The following is a 19,153-nucleotide window of genomic DNA, read 5'->3' as shown; positions in this document are numbered from 1 at the left end:
CCACCCCCCGGCTCAATGGCTAATGCTGACGTGATTGGATCTACTTTGTTGCGATATCTTTTTCTTCCCCGTGTGAAAGAAGTGCCTGATTAATCAACTTTCATGAAAACAAATTATTTTATTTTATTTATCATTTCTTTTGTTTTTTCTTTATCCTTCTTCCTTCCTTCCGGTACTTCCATTTTAGCCGATCGAGTTATGAGCTGAAAACCCTTCTCAGTGTTATGAACTGAAAATAGCCGATCGAGTTTCCTCCTTCCATTTTAGCCTGGACCCACACTCGAGTTTCTCTACAGTTAATTGCTAATCCTGCATGCCTGCATGGTACTTTAGGAGCACGCAGGCGAGGAGCATGTTGCAATCATAGGCAGGGAAGACAAAATATGTTTTCCAGCAGATTGAGCAAAACAAAATAAAAAAGGGGTCATCATCCTACATGTTATCAAAGCATTAATTATCCAGGGCCCGGAAATTTGTCATGTCTACATCATTCGAAGCATGAATACCTTTTCTACTCACTAATGGAAACCAAAGCAGGGTATTTTTCTTGCGCTTTTAAGAAGAACACGGTGCTACCAGTGCCATCCGTCACAGTTATGGATAATGCTTGTAATCATTAATGGTGACAATGTGACTCGTTATTCCATTGTCGAAAAACATGAACAATATCAAGCTAAAATTAACACACTAGCTCCTAGTCATTTTTCCCTTCATAGGAATTAGTATAAGAGGTAAATACAAGTTATCTCACCAACCCAGTTTGTGGAAACTGTTACTTGAGTCAAATCTAATCACAATAACTTATAGCTCTTTTCTGAAATCACAAGGGAAATACATAGTTTTCATTTCTCAAATGGCATAACTTTTAAAGTACGTAGACAGATTTATATATATTATTAATTTGTGGAGATAATTCTCTCTTCCAATTCTCTCTCATTTATTCTATTATAAGCTTAAATATTTTATAAACGCAGCCGAACTATTGGAGAATTCGGATTTTGGAATTGGGTCGCGGTTACGGGCTTGGCGTTTCCCTTGTCCTCCTTGCGTTTCGTTTTTTTTTTCCTAAATAAAAAAAATGCTGGAAATATGCATTCATGGAATATAAATTATAAACTACGCAACACATGCATATAGGTGAACTGATTGCTCAAACTTGTACGAATAGGAGCCGAGGTGTTCACGTGGGAATAGTAAATTGTGCACTCACTAGTCACTACTGCAAAGACGAAGGGGAAAATCTAATTTCGAAAGTACTTTGGATCCAATATATAGATAGATAGTCTCCTCTCCTAGCTACATCAATGGGGATTCAAGGACCCGTGAAGAATCTACTAGTGGACGGGCCTGGATAACTTAAATTCTTGCGTGAGATGCTGGACATGCGCAAGTAAACTGGGTATCGTGAAGGCATTAGTTTTAATTTCATATTTCTTTCCTTCTTTCTCTTCCTTCTCTTTTTATTTTTTAAATGAATTTGCCAATTCTCATACTTCACAAAACAAATTCACCTGTTTTGTTTTGGATCTATTGACTTAGTTTTTTTTATGTTTCCAAATTAAACGATTTAATGATATGCCTAAAATAACAAGTACACCCAGCACACTCTTTAAGCTATCTATCAAATTGACAATGTATGCTCTTAATTAAAACTTGGGTGGCGCATGATATATTGTATTAATTTCTGCCTTTGAAATAGTTTTCTGTCTAAAAAATATTAAATTAATGATTTTTAGGTGTGTATTTTTGATAATTTTAATGTATTGATATAAAAAAATATAGTTTTAATATAGTTTTAATTAAAAATTATTTTTAAAAATCACTCCACGATATCAAATATACATTAATCAATCTCCTTTGAATTTTTTCAAAACATGGATTATATCTCTTGCCCTTCCACAAATAACATCATCGTCCCACTTGAATTACCTACATCCAGACGGCTTCCTACCCTCGTTTTTAAACCGAGAATTGGGATTTTTAATATTAAACTGAGAATTTTTTATTAAACAATGTTAATACCTCTGCTCATGGGGGGACGGATGACATGTCATTTCTTCGCCGAAGTGTCGCATGATCCTCCTCTATGATGGACCTTTAAAATTATGGGCGTGGCAAGTGATATTCTCTTCAATCCATGTCAACCTATTACCTGCTTGAAACATGACACGTGTGATTTTAAAGTCAAAATTAACCTTCATTGTCATTGACCTCGACCTCTAACAGAAGGATTTTTAACGTGTAACAGTGCAGATAAAAAAAAAATACTCAATTGCCGAAATTGATAAGTGTTTTCGCCAAAAATCAGACAATACATAATAAACAAGTTTTCCTTTAGCATGAACAAATGGTTGCATGTTAAATTAAATTAAATCTATAACCACATGTTACGTTTCTTGATGAAAAAAATGTTTTTTATTTTTATTTTTTTGTTTCAAATTATTTTTTACTGTTTTAAATAATTTTTTTAAAATAAAAAATATATTATTTTGATGTATTTTTTAATAAAATACATTTTAAAAAAGCAATCATCACTATATTACCAAACACTTTTTAAAAATAAATGTGAGAAACCACACCTTGTATGCAATGCCATTTTCCTGGTTATTAATTTTACCTATAGAGGAAAACTACATTTTCCTGGTTATATTAACTTTTCTCCAAGTTTCTTTAATTAACTATAGATCTCAAATTATTATTTCTTTACGTTTGAAGATTCAATTTATTTTTTAAATAGTTTTAAAATCAACATCAATGGTAATAAGTTCAAAATAATGCATTACAGTATAAAATACTAAATTGAAGACTTGAAATCAATAAATTAAAGAGAAAAAAAAAATTCCCAGATATATATGAAATAAACTCTGACATGCATGCATGTGGCAGGAGACACAGATACCACAACATGGATAAAGTGAAAAAAGAAATGAAGAAAAGAAAAGGTAAGTTCAGTGTTTGTTTGTGGGATCGTATATGTCGGGTCTACATCATATCCCGACATGCATGGGCTAGGCTTCTTGTTCCGACGAGTAAAATGGTAGCAGAGTAGCAGCGAGTCTCTCACACTGTAAAATACCAAAAGAAACTTGTTAGCTTTGAGTTGGCAACATCAATAGGGGGCTTACATATCACTGCTCATTGCTAGCTTCCATTTTGTCTCTCATGGCGAACAAGATCTAGCAAGTTGTTCAATGATGGATTGGATAAAAGCCAATCTTGTTCTGCATATATATTATGCAATCCAGTGATGGAATTATTATCAGCGGCAGACCCATTTTCAGACTTCACTGTAACATGGAGATCCTCGTGATTTTGGCTCCTTAGTAACTGTAAGGTTGAATCGAGGATTGGACATTAGTCTAACTGAACTGTCCAAAAAGAACCAAACTTGTTTCTACTTGTTAAAACCTTAAACGCTCTGGAGTTGACGCAAATTTGCCTATTAATTTCCTCCTACCGAGAACTGCTATCATTTCCATGCATATCGACAATTACCCTTGTCTATTTTCGAATTTTAATTTAATGGATACCCTTTTATAACTTAATGTTTATTCGACATCAATATTGTGTGGATGCAATTATAGACTACCCTTTCTTGACAAATGAAAGATTTTTATTCTATTTTCACTTCTCAGAACCGATAAGAAAACTTATCTAATGTTTGAGTGCATTAGTTTTGTGAGGAGGATTTTGAGCTCGGTTAATTGATCGGATTAAAAGGAAAATTAAAAAAAATCATCCCAGGCCAGTTTGTTCGTATTTAGATACTCGTGATTTGCCGTGGGATATACACACACACACACTGGGTATGCATGTTGTTTTAAAGTGTTTTTTAACATAAAAAAATTAAAATATAAATTAAAAAGTTTGTGAAAACATATAGTTAAATAAAATCATTTATGAAAATAAATAAAAACAATCGTTAGCAATAAGCAAAAGAAAAATTAAAAAGATTAAAAAATGAATGCGAATTAAGATATTTAATAATATAAAATAAAACATTCATCAAATTATATTTACTAAACTTGTTTACTTAAAACAATAAAAAATAGATATACACCCTAAAAACTCATGACATAAAAAATAAACACAAATAAAATTAATTGGATAAACCCGTCCTAAAAAAATTACACAAGGCCGAACACATCATCAATATTATTCAAAAATGAATATTTTTATTTTGAAAAATAAAATTCATTTTATAAAACCAAAAAAATAATATAAATGAATTAGAATAATATCTTGAAAAATCAATAAACAATTCTAAAAAAAATTATATTAAAAAATGACATGCAAAACTCATTTCTTGAATCATTAGATCGGGACAAACTCATAGAAAAAAATTAAAGATAATCACAAAACCAATATTTTCTTTTAAAAAAACAAATGCAGAATAATAAGATCGTACGAAGCCATATCTCCAATAAATTAAATGTCAAATGATGAAATCATGAAAAAATAAATCAATTACATAAAAGCATCCAAAAAAATGAGGGAGAAAAAACAATTCATTAGAGGGCAAATAAAGATTTTATTTGACTCGCTCTCTGCAGCGGGCTGTAATTTTTTTTTTAAAGAAAAAAACTTAAGTATATAGACTATTTTGATATTTTTTTTTACATAATAAAATTATAAGTGTAAATCAAAAAGTATATCCAAACATCTAATAATTATCTATGTAGATAAAAAAAATTTGTTAATAATAACTAAAATAGAAAGTGAAAAAATTAAAAGATAGACTTGTATCAAGATATTTGATCTCACAAATTAAGACATTTACTCGCTTGTATCAACTAAACTTGTTTAGTAAAATCAATAATAGACAACGGAAATAAAAATACATATGAAACCGGGTGAATAAAATAAAAAATGCAAAACAAAATAAATAACAATTAAAAGAATCGTGACTGAATTCGACATAAAAATTAACTGAAATTAAATGTTTGGGGAAAAATGAAATGAAATTAAATGATTGGGGATATAATTGAAAAAAAACAAATCAATTAAGAAAATGAATAAAAAAATAGCAATTAAAAGAATTATTAGGGATGAGATGAAAAAAAAAATTAATGTAATTGGAACAATTGCAATTAAAAGAAAATGGAGTGAATAAAAATAAAAGGGAAATAAGGTGCTGGTTTAATTTTTTGCATGGTCAACACGCAACCCGAAAAAAGAAAGAGAAGGAAAAGAAAAGTAAATTAGCATCAAACCCAACCCAGCCGAACCGCCATGCACATGCTGCTAAGAAAGAAAGAGGACGTCGAGATGAATCAAATGACATGACGGGAGCATGATTAAAACGACTAGAGTCAGCCACATACATCATCTGAAAGCAATGGAGCAGCTAACACGTCTGAGGTATGCGTCAACAACTATATTTTTTTTTGGTATAAAATCAAAAATGCTCTTAGAACTAAATAATAATAACAAAAAATAAATCATTATGAAATTACAATCAAACATCTAAAGCCAATGCTATAAAAATTTGAAAGTAATGGATAATGGAGTAGTTATATTGTTCAACGATAAACAAAATAACTATAAGGCCCTGGGCCAAAAGCTATGACTATTTACTTTTCATGGTTAAAATCAATGTAAAATTACTACAATGCCTCCCATTACCCTATAAAATAACAAATAAATTAATAGAAAAAAAAACAACCCATCCTAAACCTTAGAGTTGCAAAGTTCTATCGTGCAAGTCCATGATAGAATGTATCTATCATGTCTTGGTCCAGAATATACATACAATATAAATACACAAGGTCTGGGCTTCATTTAAGAAAATGGTTCAAACTGTGTTCCACCACAATTTGAGATTTATTTTTGCTTAAAATTATATATTTTTAATATTTTTATATCGTTTTGATGTAATGATGTCAAAAATAATTTTTAAAAAATAAAAAAATATTATTTTAATACATTTATAAATAAAAAATATTTTAAAAAATATTTTAAACCACGATCGTTTACTACATTATCAAATAATTCTTTGGAGTTTTACTTAATAATACTACATAATCTTTGGAGAAGTAAGGCCCGGCCACAACACATGTAGCGGGCTATTGGGATAGTCGGCCCGAATCTACAATCGTTGGGCCCCGTAGGTAGGATTAATGATCCACGTTCCCCCACCAGACAGAGAGACCTAGTGAATATATAAAAAAAAAAAACAAAACAAAAGGAAAGACAGACGAAGTTAATTCTGTTTTTTTTTTCCTCTCCCCCTCGAGACCAATTGTAGGGTTTTGACAAAAATCTCAAAATTGCAAAGAAATCCAAGCCAAAACCTACCCTGTCTGATTAAGAAAACCACAAGAACTCTTCTCTTTCTCACTTTCTGCACATTAACAATGACAGACGGTTACTGGAATCGGCAACAGCCTTCCAATGTCCCTTCCAGCGGCATGCTAAAACGACCTCGTTCCGACTACGGTACGTTCTTCTCTCCCTTCCTTTTGTAATATGCAAAATTTAGAGCGGCAGATTAGGATTACTGTATCTTTTTGTTGGAATTAGATCCATAAATTACTGTTACAATGAAGTATGTTGGAACTATTGGTTGAATTTAAAAAAATAAAATTAATAGAGGTGGTGCCTGCTGTTGCTACTGCTTGGTTGTTTGGTTCGATAATTTGTATGTTGTTGAGAAGTAAGATATAGATAGAAGTCTGAACGGATTTGATTTTGGGGGTCTTGCAGATATGCCTTCGAGCTATGAGATGCAGAACTATTATCCGCGAGATGTTGATGATGATCGCACCAGGTATGAAACTGTCAAGGACAGCAAGTCTATAGGATCAGCATATGACCGCTACCTTCAGAATGCGGTATGCTTCTTTTCAAACCCTATATATTGTTGTTTTGTTACCCCTGTGTATTTGCTGATCTACTCGTCCTTTTTGTGAAGCAAGCTCCTACTTTTGCTTCTAGAGAAGCCAGTGCATTGGGAGGAGCTGGGTTTGGAAGGGGTATTGGTGGTGGAATGAGTGGTCTTCCGATAGCTGATTCTGCTGTAATGACTCGCCCTCGGTCTGCTGGTCTGGACCTGGCATCGAATGGTAGAGATGTTGGTTTTGTTCGTCAGCGACCAGAGGATAGAATTGCTAGGTCAGATCGTGAAATGGCACATCTACCTCCAGATGCTTCCAACACTTTATATGTTGAAGGATTTCCTCCTGACTGCTCAAGGAGGGAAGTAGCTCGTATCCTTTTAATGTTGTAGTGATGTTGAACAATGATGATACCCTTTGTCTTGCTCTTTTTAATAGTTACCAAGGCTTTTTTTCCAACTATTATTTATGTTCCTTTACTGGATGTGATAGATATATTTCGACCTTTTGTGGGATATAAAGAAGTTAGACTTGTGAGCAAAGAAGCAAGACAAGTAAGTGGATGATTTAGAGTACCTTCTCATACTTGGTTTAGTAATCTGATGCTCAAACTGGCTTGTTGGGAAGTGTGACTAGTCTTTCATTGAATGCAGCGTGGTGGAGATCCTATCATCCTTTGTTTTGTTGATTTTGTAAATCCAGAATGTGCAGCAACTGCGATGAGTGCCTTGCAAGGTGATGATTTTGTCTTTTTATCTATCTATAGTGAAACTGATGCTAGGGGTTGGAGGCTTTCTTAATGCAATAATGTCGGCTGCTATTCTACTTTACACTTTTGTATATGGGTTTGCGTGTGTAAAACTGATCTTATTAACATTTTTTTCTGGCTGTGCACCAATTTACATATTCCTATTACTAAGTTGGTTCTGAAGAATTGCACGAGAATGATATGTACCATGGCTTTGCTTTTTTTCTTTCCTGTAGATGGGTTGGGGGGGGGATTTTCATCATCTATCTTGCCACAATAAGAATTGTAATTGCAAATAAAAGTCATTCCATGATAGCAATTTACCCATACTTGTTTGAAATGTCTGGAGATGCTAACTGCATGGATGTAATCCGCAGGTTATAAAGTTGATGAACATGATCCTGATTCTAGGTATTTGAGGCTGCAGTTTTCTCGACACCCAGGCCCAAGATCTGGCCCTATAAGCCGTGGAAGGAGGTGAAAATCCTTGTTGCAGGAACACCTAGCTTTCAATGCAAAACAGTTTCTCAGTTTGCATTCATCCCACCTTTTCAGAGTGTTTATTTAACAATCTATAATCTAGAACTTGCAAAGCTAGATTGCTCATCCTGGCTGTACTAGTTATGTATAATCTTGATCTACCAAAATAATGAGGGTTCAATTAATTGCAGGAAATGACTTGGTAGTTTACCGATTTTATTTAGCAGAAAATGTTGTGTGATGATTGTTGAATCTCAAGTCATTTACCTTTGGTGTTGGGAGTTATTTTCTAGCGTTTTGATTCTAATAGTTGGAATGTTTAAATACTTGGCTTTCGCATTATGATTCCATGTAATCCTTGTGTGGTGCAATTGATTGAAGATCCTTCTGGGGATAATTTAAGCATGCTACTCATGTGACAAAAGATGACGAGTTTTCAATTAGGAAATGCTTTAACTAAAATCTTTTTTTTAAAAAAATAATTAACTTTAGAACTTCTAGAGACTTGCATGAATGTGGTTTCAGGTTTCATGGCTGCTAATTTGCTGTGTTTTTACGATAAATGCATTGTTTGCTGAGAAGTTGCAACCGTTGCATAGCTATCCTATCTTATTGGTGCAGTCGTTTGGGTAAGTTCAACATCTTTTTTTTTTTTGGTAAGGCTATTTACTGTTTGTATTCTTCTTTTTATGCTTGTTGATCTGCTGGCCCTTGCTTTGGACAAGCTCGTCTAGCAAGTTGTGGAAGAGAGATCTTTTCTGTTTGTGTTTCATCTCTCTTCATGTTTATCTGCATGACAGACTGATGAACTTTGTTCATCTGTTCGTTTGGAACTGCATTGACCGGCATTGCATCATAGGTTCGCTATCTTTCCCTGGACAGTTAAGCACACGCTTTTTCGCCTTCCTGTCTACACTGTCACTTCGCTTCAATAATTAGAGCATTTTGCATCCGGCAGAGATGGAATGATTCAGAACTGATACCCTATGATGCTCGGCTTTCCCCAATTACCTGTGGTGTCTGCATGGGTACGAGTATGAAATAAAGTCCGACTCCGCCAGAACTCTGAACACGGCAGTTGTGGTTCGCAGTTACCTGTGCCGTCGCGGCATTGTGTGTGTTTTTAAAATTTTTAATGTCTACGCCGTAGATGAAAAAAGGAGGAACGAGAAGAAGAAACAACTGGCCGCAAAATTTTTAACGCCATCCCGTTGGATTAAATTCATCTAAAACCTTATTGAAATGAATTTGGGTTTACTTTTAGAATTAATTCGCGCATGAATTAATGATATTTGGAGTGGGAATTGTGGGCTAGCTTCATATCAAGAAAAATAACTGGTCTCCAAGAATTTCTGTATATTTTTGTGTGAAGTGAAATAATCTAGATCTCCTGCTAGGGTGGCCTCACCTGCTATGCAGCTTGCCTTTTCCTTCCCGCAACGAGAACTTCTTTTTCCCCCCGTCATCTAAAGGGTTCGTTTCCCTCTCCTCCCCTGTAATGGCAGCAGCCAATCGGTAGTTTAGACCCTATCATTAGGGATTGCTCCACTTCAACCTTACGAACCCCTGTGATCGCTGCTGCATCCATAATTTAAATACTTCCAAGCTGTGTCTCTCTTCTAAAATCTTAAATTTGACAAGTCCAAATATCTGATATCCATAAATGAGTCCGAGCAAATAACTTACACAGCCAACGCCCTCATCAGGATTATTGACCACTTGCTCGTTAACAAAAACTAGAAGACATGTTTTTACAAGGCCCATAGCACTATGGATATGGATTACAATAGTGCTCTCTTTTTTTTTATTCTCCAAATTTTATTTTTTATTTCGCCCTTTATAAGACCAAATCGATGGCTGAGTTAATTCAATTTCTTTAGAGAGGGTAAGATTCAAAGATAAGGATTAAAGTGGAGAAAAAAGCATAGAAAATGGGTGGCTATTTCTAAATTTTCATGGAAAGTTCACTTTGATCTTCTTACTTTTCCAATTGAAAATTTTTTTTGGTTCCTTTAATTTTTAAAAATTCAATTTTAATCTAAGATTTCATTTTTGTTATTCTCTAGTCCTCCGTTTGAGAGTGGAGAGAGATCGCTAGATTTCAATTAAAAAAAAAATCTCGATTAACATTGATTCTAGCTATGAAAAAGCTTTAATCTTTGTATTGGCAAAATTCATTTGACAAAGAAAGTTTCACTATGGTGTTTTTTAGCATTTTCATTGCTTAAAATTGTAGATATGAGCTTGAAAAGGTTTTTGAATTTTAATTGATTTTGAGATTTTAAACTAATTCTAAGGTTATTTAAGGTTATAAATTGGTTTATCAAAGTATATAATATGTTTTCCAAATGTTTTTGAGTCAAAGTTGGTTGAAAATCAAATTTTTAGGCCAAAAAATATTCATGGTCTGACTTTCCAATGATCCTTCAATAGTTGAAAACTGAGCCAACAAAAGATGCATCATTTATACCTTTTTTTTAAAAAACAAATTAAGGATGCATGGCATGGCATTTTCCTGTTAGTATGATAAAATTGAAAGGCTTGGCATACAAATATAGGCCATGCGCGCAGGGCCACGTGGCACGCCTCTGCCCAACCTATTTTTTTTTTTATTCCTATTCTCCCCCTAAATTTTACAGATCGACTAAAAAATAGTTTGAAATTGTTTATTAAATACCATTGAAATCCTCTTTTTTTTTACGAATAACTCTTTTCTTTATATTAGCAAGCGCTTATTTTTACAACTCTTCATGATTATTTTTTTAGATTTTATTCTATCACTATTTTCTTTCTTGTTTGATGAAAATTATTTCTTTTATCCGATGTTTTTGCAGCCCTTCATAATGCTTTTGGCTCCCGATAATTTTTTTTTACTCATAATGAAAAATTAAAAATTATTGCTAAAGAAATACGTTGCTAATGGTTATATTTCTTTTTAGTTATCCGATCTACGAACCGAGCCATTGTACTAGTCCATCTCTATTTCATGTTTGTAAATTCCAAAATTTCAACTCAATTGCAAGTCTTTGTCCGCACTCAGGGCCTGTGCTCACCTAAGCAATGGAACCCATTACCCAAATATTGCCGATTTTGCCTCCCAGGCCCATCCTCGTTTATTGGGATCCAATAAACCGACGCACAAAAGACCGAGGTCTGCATGCTGAAAGGAGAGGCCAGGAAGTAAAAAAATATGGTTTGCGTTTTTTTTTTCCTGAGTCGACAATTAATTACCACCCTCGGGTTTGTATTAGTGTATGCAAGGAGACAAAATCCACTTTCAAGATAACGTTAATGTGGTTTAGGATTTGGGTATCTTGGGAATTTAGTTAATTAATCAAATTAAACCTTCTAGATGAAGGTGTATTCCTAGCTATTTGCCTAACCAGGCATTATCTTAACCTTCCAATTAATCCTCGGCCTCGAAAGGATAATTTGGTAAGAGTATTACAAATACATAATTACGATGTTCTAAAATACAATATGTTAGAATGAAGTTTTTTCTACTTGAATAATGAATAATTATATTTTCATGTTAATATTTTATTCTTCTGAATTAAGAGAGTGGATGATTAGTAGTAGTTTGGTGGGATTCACAGACATTTAAATAATAAAATCAGTAATTTTATATATATAAAAATTACAATAAATAAAAGAAAAAATCTTAAAATCCAAATGGATACGGATACAATCAATCCCTTCCCACCTATTAATGATTTATCACCCTTGCCTTTACAATATTTTCATATAAAGCGCCAAAATGCGTAATCCATCAACAATAAAACAAAGACACGTTTCCATGTATGCATTGAATCTTCATTTTTCGAAAGCATATATGCCTAACCAGGTGTTAAATCTGTTGATTAATCAAAAATATTATATTAAATGTGTTACATCAACGGATAAGTTTTCTTTCCTTGCGAGAGAAAACCGAGAGCGATTAAATTGTTTTCATGTCATGACAGTACTGTATCTCTGTTCGAACTCTGGTGGTTAAACCTAATTCCTAAACGTGTGAATGAAAATGCTCTCTCTCCATCCCGAAGGGTCGACATGGCAATCAGATAAAGAGAATCAATCCATTAATTGTTCTTTCGTAATCACTTTACGTGTCTGCCTGTGAGGCGACGTCTCTATGCGAAGAAGAAATTACAAATTAAGAAGGGAGAAACAGTATGCTTAATTTGTTCGTTTCTTATTCTATTTTTAGAGGGCACAGTAGCAACCTAGTTCCATCATGCAGTCTATTTTTACAGAAGAAGAAGAAGAAGAGTCTTGTTATAGAAGATGATAGCTCTTTTCATTGGTAAAAGTTCTTTTACAAGCTTATAAAGGAAAATAATTTTCTCAAAAACACTTGATTTTTTCCGCCTTCTCTGTTGCTTAATTATCTACGCTTGATTCTATGCATGCCCTTTTCTTCTTCTTGTTTTTCTTTTTGGGAGCAATCTATGGGCATGTGGTTGTATTATTTCACTGGTTTAGAACAATGTAATTGCCATATCAAGTCCTGTATCGAGGAGTTTGAACTGCTATGTCTACCAGCAATAAAAGGAGCCTCACTGGCAAATTATGGCCACGTACCAAGCCAGAAACTGATCCCCATTAAGTTACGTCATGGACTCAATTGCTCCCAAAGTCACAATCGATCGCTTTCATGTCATCATTTTCATGTTGAATACAGGGTGATCGTAATTATTACTATTATATCTATATTATGACGATGAACGCATTAGTTGAAATAATTCAAGGTATTTGATTAATTAATTGGCAATTAACACTTTCATAGAGTTTAATTTCCACGACCCTTTGGTGCGAATTTGGAATTTTGGAGTCTGAACTTAATTAATTAGGTTTCAAGATAGACTCCAGGCTGTTTTGTGGAGTCCTTTTTAGTCATAATGGTCTAATTAACGAAATAGTCATGGTTTAGGTAATGTGCTGTGAATCATTAACAATTTCGATATTATATTTACAAGCTGCAGCCTGCAGGGATAAGATGAAATTGCATTCTTAATTTGAAAATGAATATTGACTCGTTCAATAACCCGTTAAAGTCTCGACATTATTCTCAAGAGAAAGAAAACAGGAGAAGAAGAAAAGTCTTGGCATTGAAGGCATTTATCATATTATGAACACAAGAAACGTGCTCTGTTCGTATTTTAAAATAAAAAAAATATAGAAAGAGGATAGTAGAAATAAAAATATTAAAATAAATATGCTTTTGAAATAATTTTGTAGTGTATATCCCTTTCATCTTAATTGTCTTTATCTTTTTTATAGATAATAATAATACTAATAATAATAATAACTAAACACAATTTAAACATGATTATTGTTTTTTAATAAGCCACAATCATATTATTAACAGTAATTTGGAGAAAAGAAGCGCAAGAAATTACTAAGCTTTTGGAAGTATGATTCAGCTGCTAGAAACCAGACCATAAAGGTAGATAAGAAAACCCCCCGCGTCCTGTACAGTGAATAGCGCAGGTTGTGCAAGTGGTTTGCTTTTAATTTTCAGTTTGAGTAATGTAATTATTAATATAATAATTATTAAAAATTTATATAATTATTAATTTTAAAATTTATAAAATTAATTAAGGTATGTATAAGTTAATTCAAATATTTATATACTTATGTTAATAAAAAAAAATTTAGATTGTGCAGATATGGAGAAATGTATAATCATTTTAGCTTTTGGAAAAATAAATTATGTGATTTATATTGAGTGTTTTAAAGTATGGTAATGATTATTTTGTGAAGTGTGTTTTATTCGTAAATATATTAAAATAATATTTTTTAATTTTTTAAAATTATTTTTAATATTAATATATTAAAATAATTTAAAAATATATAAAAAATTAAACAAAAATAAATCTTAAATTTTACTTAACTGTATGAAAACGCAATACCAACTTGGGGGTAATCTGCGTTTCATCTTCCCAGAACACGAACGTACATTTTGAACTTATTTATTTTTTATTCACAAAACGTCACGCGCTCCATTTCTCCTCCGCAGGCGTTAGTTCAGTCTTTCACCAACCCTTCCGTGCAGATCTGGTGTTTACTTGCTCAAAGGCACGTGAGATGAAGTCGTGGAGTTTAATAACTTTCCTCGCGAAGGACCGTCACACATGTATCGGGCCTCCTTTAATTCACGCATCTTTTAAAGGTAAACATTTTCTACATTTATTCTTTTAAATATTTTGATCAATTTATTTTGCATAAAACATTTTATATTTATTTATAAAAAATATTTATTTATATTTATTTCTCTTAAAATATTTTACATAAAAAATAATCAATAAAAAATATTTTATAATCAGTTTTCAAACATAATTTGTTTTCGTAAAAATAATTTTAATTTATAAAATTCTATAAAATATTTTATAAATAATAATTTACTTATAATATCATTTAATTATTTTTATCAGCATCACCAGTATTACCTCTTCCTTCTCCAGAGCCTTCTCATTCATCATGATTATCACTCTTTTTTTTCATCATTACTATATATTATTTCACCACTATCTTCTCTTGCTTTATTATCATTAAAAAAATATTTTATAAGAATTTAATTTTTAAAATAAATATTAAAAAATATTTTACGTAGAATGGTGTCATGGGTACATGGAATAACAATAATATTGCATCTTGTTGTTATTTGAGAGATAAAATTAATTGAAAGCAGTCTTTAATTATCTTAAATTTTGGACTCCAATATATTAAAATGGTCAAAATTGCGAATTAATCTAATCCGAAGTTAATACTTTTTTTCTTGATTAGTTAGCATTGCTTAGGTACTTGGATCGAGTAGTATTTTAAGAGTCGGTGATTAAAATAATTCAACTAGAGAACTGAATGAGACTAATCAAATCTTGAACATGGTCATGGCAACAATTTTAAATTGGGTTACAGTTTGGTAACACATTAATTAATCCATAACGGATTTTACTTTTGCATTTACCCATTGATCTCTCACACATACACACAAGTATGAAACCTGGTCGGAAGGGAACGCGTGTTTATTCTCTGGGTAGCTATTGTCATGTGAAATAATAATAAAAAATCTTCTATTATACACCAAGACATGGATTACAAAAATAAAATGATTATTTTCTTTTAAAAAAAACCCAACAACCTTGGCCTGGCATAAGAGGTAATATGATATTTTTCACATAATTTATTGATCATTTTTAAATATATTTGGATGAATTAATCTTATCACATTTTCCAGCACGATTCAAGATTCTATCAAATTGACTTTTTTTTTCTTTTTATTTTTTAATTATTATTTATTTTATATGAAATAATTTATGAAAATTGATTTTTTAAAAAAATTTCGTTCATATTTTTTTTATATGTCATATTTAGTCCCTATTATTCTTATTGCTATTTTTTAGATTTTTTTTTTAATTTCATCCTTCTTGAATTGTTTTTTTATTTTTTATTTTTAAAACTAATATTTTTTTAATTTCATCCTTAAAAAAATATTTTATTGGAGATTAAGCTCTACAATATTTTTTTTGTTTTCCATTAGATTTTTTTATTTTGAAAATTATCTAGGTTATCTTACCCTTTAATGTTGAGTTCTTTTTATTTAAGCTTTATAGTTTTATTTAATTTGTTCTTTTAATGGGTTACTCTAATATCAGAGCTAAATTGAAATTTTTTTTATGCTGACCTAGGTGGGACTGAGTTTGGGGTTTTTATTTTTATTTTTTAAAATTATATTTTTCTCTTCAATTTTATATTTCAATATTTTCTTGCTGTAAATTAAGCTTCAAATTTCTTTCATCTTACTTTGTATGTGGTTATCGCATTTTCATTTAATTTTTTTCCGTCCTTATCAGATTAAATACTTCAACATTTGATTTTAAAAAAATAATTTTTTTTAATTTTATTTTTTAGTATTTGATTGATTGAAAATTAATCTTTGTAAATTTGTTTTTGTTCTTTTTTATACAAGGTTATCTAAATCTTATACTCATGATTGTGGGGTTAATGTGTTAGTATGGTTTGACTCAAGTTTATTTTTTCATTGCTCTTTTTAAGAAAATAATTTTTTTCCAGTTTCACTCTTTAATATTAGATTGTTTTATAAAAATTCATGATTTTATTCAATTTATTTTTAATGAAGTTACACTAATGTCACAAATAAGTTGCATATTTGATATGCTATCCTAGATAAGATCGAGTTGGTTTTTTTTTTGTCATTGTTTTTCACTTCATTTACCATAGCTGTACTTTTTTATTTATATTATTAAATTAAATGAAATTATTAAATTAATAATTCAATTTTTTTTTGTTTTCTCTAAAATGATTGCATCGCCTTAATATTTTTTTTAGGCTAAAAAAAACTGAGGCGGCAAACGATACAGCGTGAAGTAACAATCTAGTAATTTCTAAGCTCGTTAAAGGCATGCAAAAATCAAAATGTGGGGACAGATTAGACTGGAGAAAGTACTTTTTTTTTTTTTACTTCCAACTACGAGAGAGAGATCTAATGTAGCCGCCTGGTCCCTCAGTGAGAAGAAAAAAAAAGTCATGAGAAGTTAGGCCATTTTTTTTTTCTTTTTTATAGCTAGCTTCTGGTTGAGAAATTGATTTAGAAGCTACAATGGCTAAGAAACAAAGGACATATGGATATAGTACAATTATAAGACTCTATTCATGATTAATTTGGCTCAAGATCTGAGTCATATATCAGTGCTTACACTCTGCCTTTTTAATTTTAAAATAAATAAAAAAACTAAAACTACACTGTTTTGATAAAAAAAAAAACATGTCTTTCCATTTACTCATGATTTTAGGTGAAGTCCCGAGCTAGCTAGTCATCAAGAGTTAACCTTTTTTTTTTTATTTTTTTCTGATTTTAGGTAAATTATTTGGTTGGTCCGCAGACCGAGCCAGGCCAATGTACGTAGTCTTCACTTAAATATTCCTGCTGAGTTGTGATCGACCTCAGTGAAGGCAAACACAATGATTAAACAAAATCTATTCAATATTCATATATAGTAACATTGTTTCAAGGGAACACATATAGTACATGAATTAGTTATTCTATTTCCATTACTTTCACTAAGGTTATAAACTTCTCCAAAGTATATTTTACCATGATTGGTATGCTTCGTGTTCAAGGGTAAAAACCAAATCTATATAAAGAGAAGTGAGGATTGCCTAAGAAGCAGAACAAGATCAATTTTGTAGTGAAGTTGGCAAAAATGGGGTCTCCAATGGCCTCTCTCCTTGCCGCTCTTTTAGTGGCAACAATCTCTCTCAGCTTGCCATCAGAAAGCACAGCAACCTACAAGTACTCCTCTCCTCCACCTCCTAAGAAATCCCCTCCACCACCACCTCCTCCTTATCACTACAAATCCCCACCACCTCCTCCACCAGTGCATAAACCTCCACCAACGCACCCTTACAAGTACAAGTCCCCACCACCTCCTCCACCAGTGCATTCTCCTCCTCCACCACCACCAACGCACCCTTACAAGTACAAGTCACCACCACCTCCTCCACCAGTGCATAAACCTCCACCAACGCACCCTTACAAGTACAAGTCCCCACCACCTCCTCCACCAGTGCATAAGCCTCCACCTCCACCACCAACGCACCCTTACAAGTACAAGTCCCCACCACCTCCTCCACCAGTTCATTCTCCTCCACCACCACCACCAACGCACCCTTACAAGTACAAGTCCCCACCACCTCCTCCAGTGCACTCTCCACCACCACCAACGCACCCTTACAAGTACAAGTCTCCACCGCCTCCTCCAGTGCATTCTCCACCCCCTCCTCCATCGCCAGTTTACAAGTACAAGTCTCCCCCACCACCTCCGCCAGTTCACAAGTCACCACCCCTACCACCCAAGAAGCCCTACAAGTATAAGTCTCCCCCACCACCTCCACCAGTTCACAAGTCACCACCCCTACCACCAAAGAAACCCTACAAGTATAAGTCTCCTCCTCCTCCATCGCCAGTTTACAAGTACAAGTCTCCCCCACCACCTCCGCCAGTTCACAAGTCACCACCCCTACCACCCAAGAAGCCCTACAAGTATAAGTCTCCCCCACCACCTCCACCAGTTCACAAGTCACCACCCCTACCACCAAAGAAACCCTACAAGTATAAGTCTCCCCCACCACCTCCAGTTTACAAGTCACCACCTCCTCCTCCTCCTCACAAGAAGCCATACAAATATAAATCTCCACCACCTCCTACTCCAGTTTACAAGTACAAGTCTCCTCCACCACCACCAGTACACAAGTCTCCTCCACCACCTCATTACATTTACAAATCACCCCCTCCACCTCACCATTACTAGATCATGGCGCTCATAGTTTCAAGGTACATGCACGTACGATTATTTTGACAATGCCAAGTATATATATCTCAATTAATAAGTCTCTGAAAACATAATTTTAGGTCAAAATATTTCAGTGCAGCATTGCATTGAATTAATTGATTACTTGGTTTTTTTTCACACAAAAATTAATATTTATCATTAAAGATGCACCAGTATTGACAGAGATCCAATGTATATGTTTTTACAGGTAAAGGGAAGAGTATCATGCAATAAGGAAAAGGATATTGCGAGCAGAGCTAGCCTTGCAAGGAAGGAAAGGATAGCTAATGCGTTTAACGGAGCAATCTGTGTTTTATTTAGAAGATGAATAAAAATACGTGTAGTAGAATTTCCTCATTTTCATGTACTATTACAGAGTTCCGGTGATCGGTTTGCTTATTTGGTTTGTCGAAAAGTAGCTTATATATATGTATGTGATTTTCAACCTTTTGTGTGCTGTTGCATGCATGGTTGTTCATATGAAGTAGTAAAATTAATAAAATAATCTTTAACCAAAACAGAAGGTTACGCTTCACTTCTTTTTATTAGCATATTTTTATTTTAGTCACTGCAGTTTCGTTTAAGTGTAACAAACATCTACTACTTTGTAAAATTGGCATTCTTGACTAGCTAGCCAGTACAGAAAGAAGAGCTAGTATCCTTGAAACAAAGAAGAAGAAGAAGAAAGATTTGGGTATTTAAAGTCATTGAAATTGGCCATAAGGCGCGGCGCTTTG

At 32.9% G+C, this 19,153-nt stretch overlaps 2 protein-coding genes across 2 annotated transcripts; both read left to right on the top strand.

Moving 5' to 3' along the window:
- Positions 1-6,193: 6,193 nt before the first annotated feature.
- On the top strand, positions 6,194-8,349 carry LOC133692449 (RNA-binding protein 1-like). Its single transcript, XM_062113407.1, has 6 exons — positions 6,194-6,438; positions 6,706-6,833; positions 6,914-7,208; positions 7,329-7,390; positions 7,490-7,571; positions 7,962-8,349. Exons 1-6 carry the CDS (start codon positions 6,357-6,359, stop codon positions 8,063-8,065), a joined length of 753 nt encoding a protein of 250 aa, XP_061969391.1. The 5' UTR covers positions 6,194-6,356; the 3' UTR covers positions 8,066-8,349.
- Positions 8,350-17,240: 8,891 nt separating this feature from the next.
- On the top strand, positions 17,241-18,951 carry LOC133692553 (extensin). Its single transcript, XM_062113594.1, has 2 exons — positions 17,241-18,418; positions 18,625-18,951. Exon 1 carries the CDS (start codon positions 17,289-17,291, stop codon positions 18,393-18,395), a length of 1,107 nt encoding a protein of 368 aa, XP_061969578.1. The 5' UTR covers positions 17,241-17,288; the 3' UTR covers positions 18,396-18,418; positions 18,625-18,951.
- Positions 18,952-19,153: the final 202 nt, after the last annotated feature.

This window comes from Populus nigra, chromosome 4 (assembly GCF_951802175.1).
Source record: "Populus nigra chromosome 4, ddPopNigr1.1, whole genome shotgun sequence".
Lineage (NCBI taxonomy): Eukaryota > Viridiplantae > Streptophyta > Magnoliopsida > Malpighiales > Salicaceae > Populus > Populus nigra.
The sequence above is the reverse complement of the archived record's forward strand: the minus strand, read 5'-3'. Positions and strand labels throughout refer to the sequence as shown.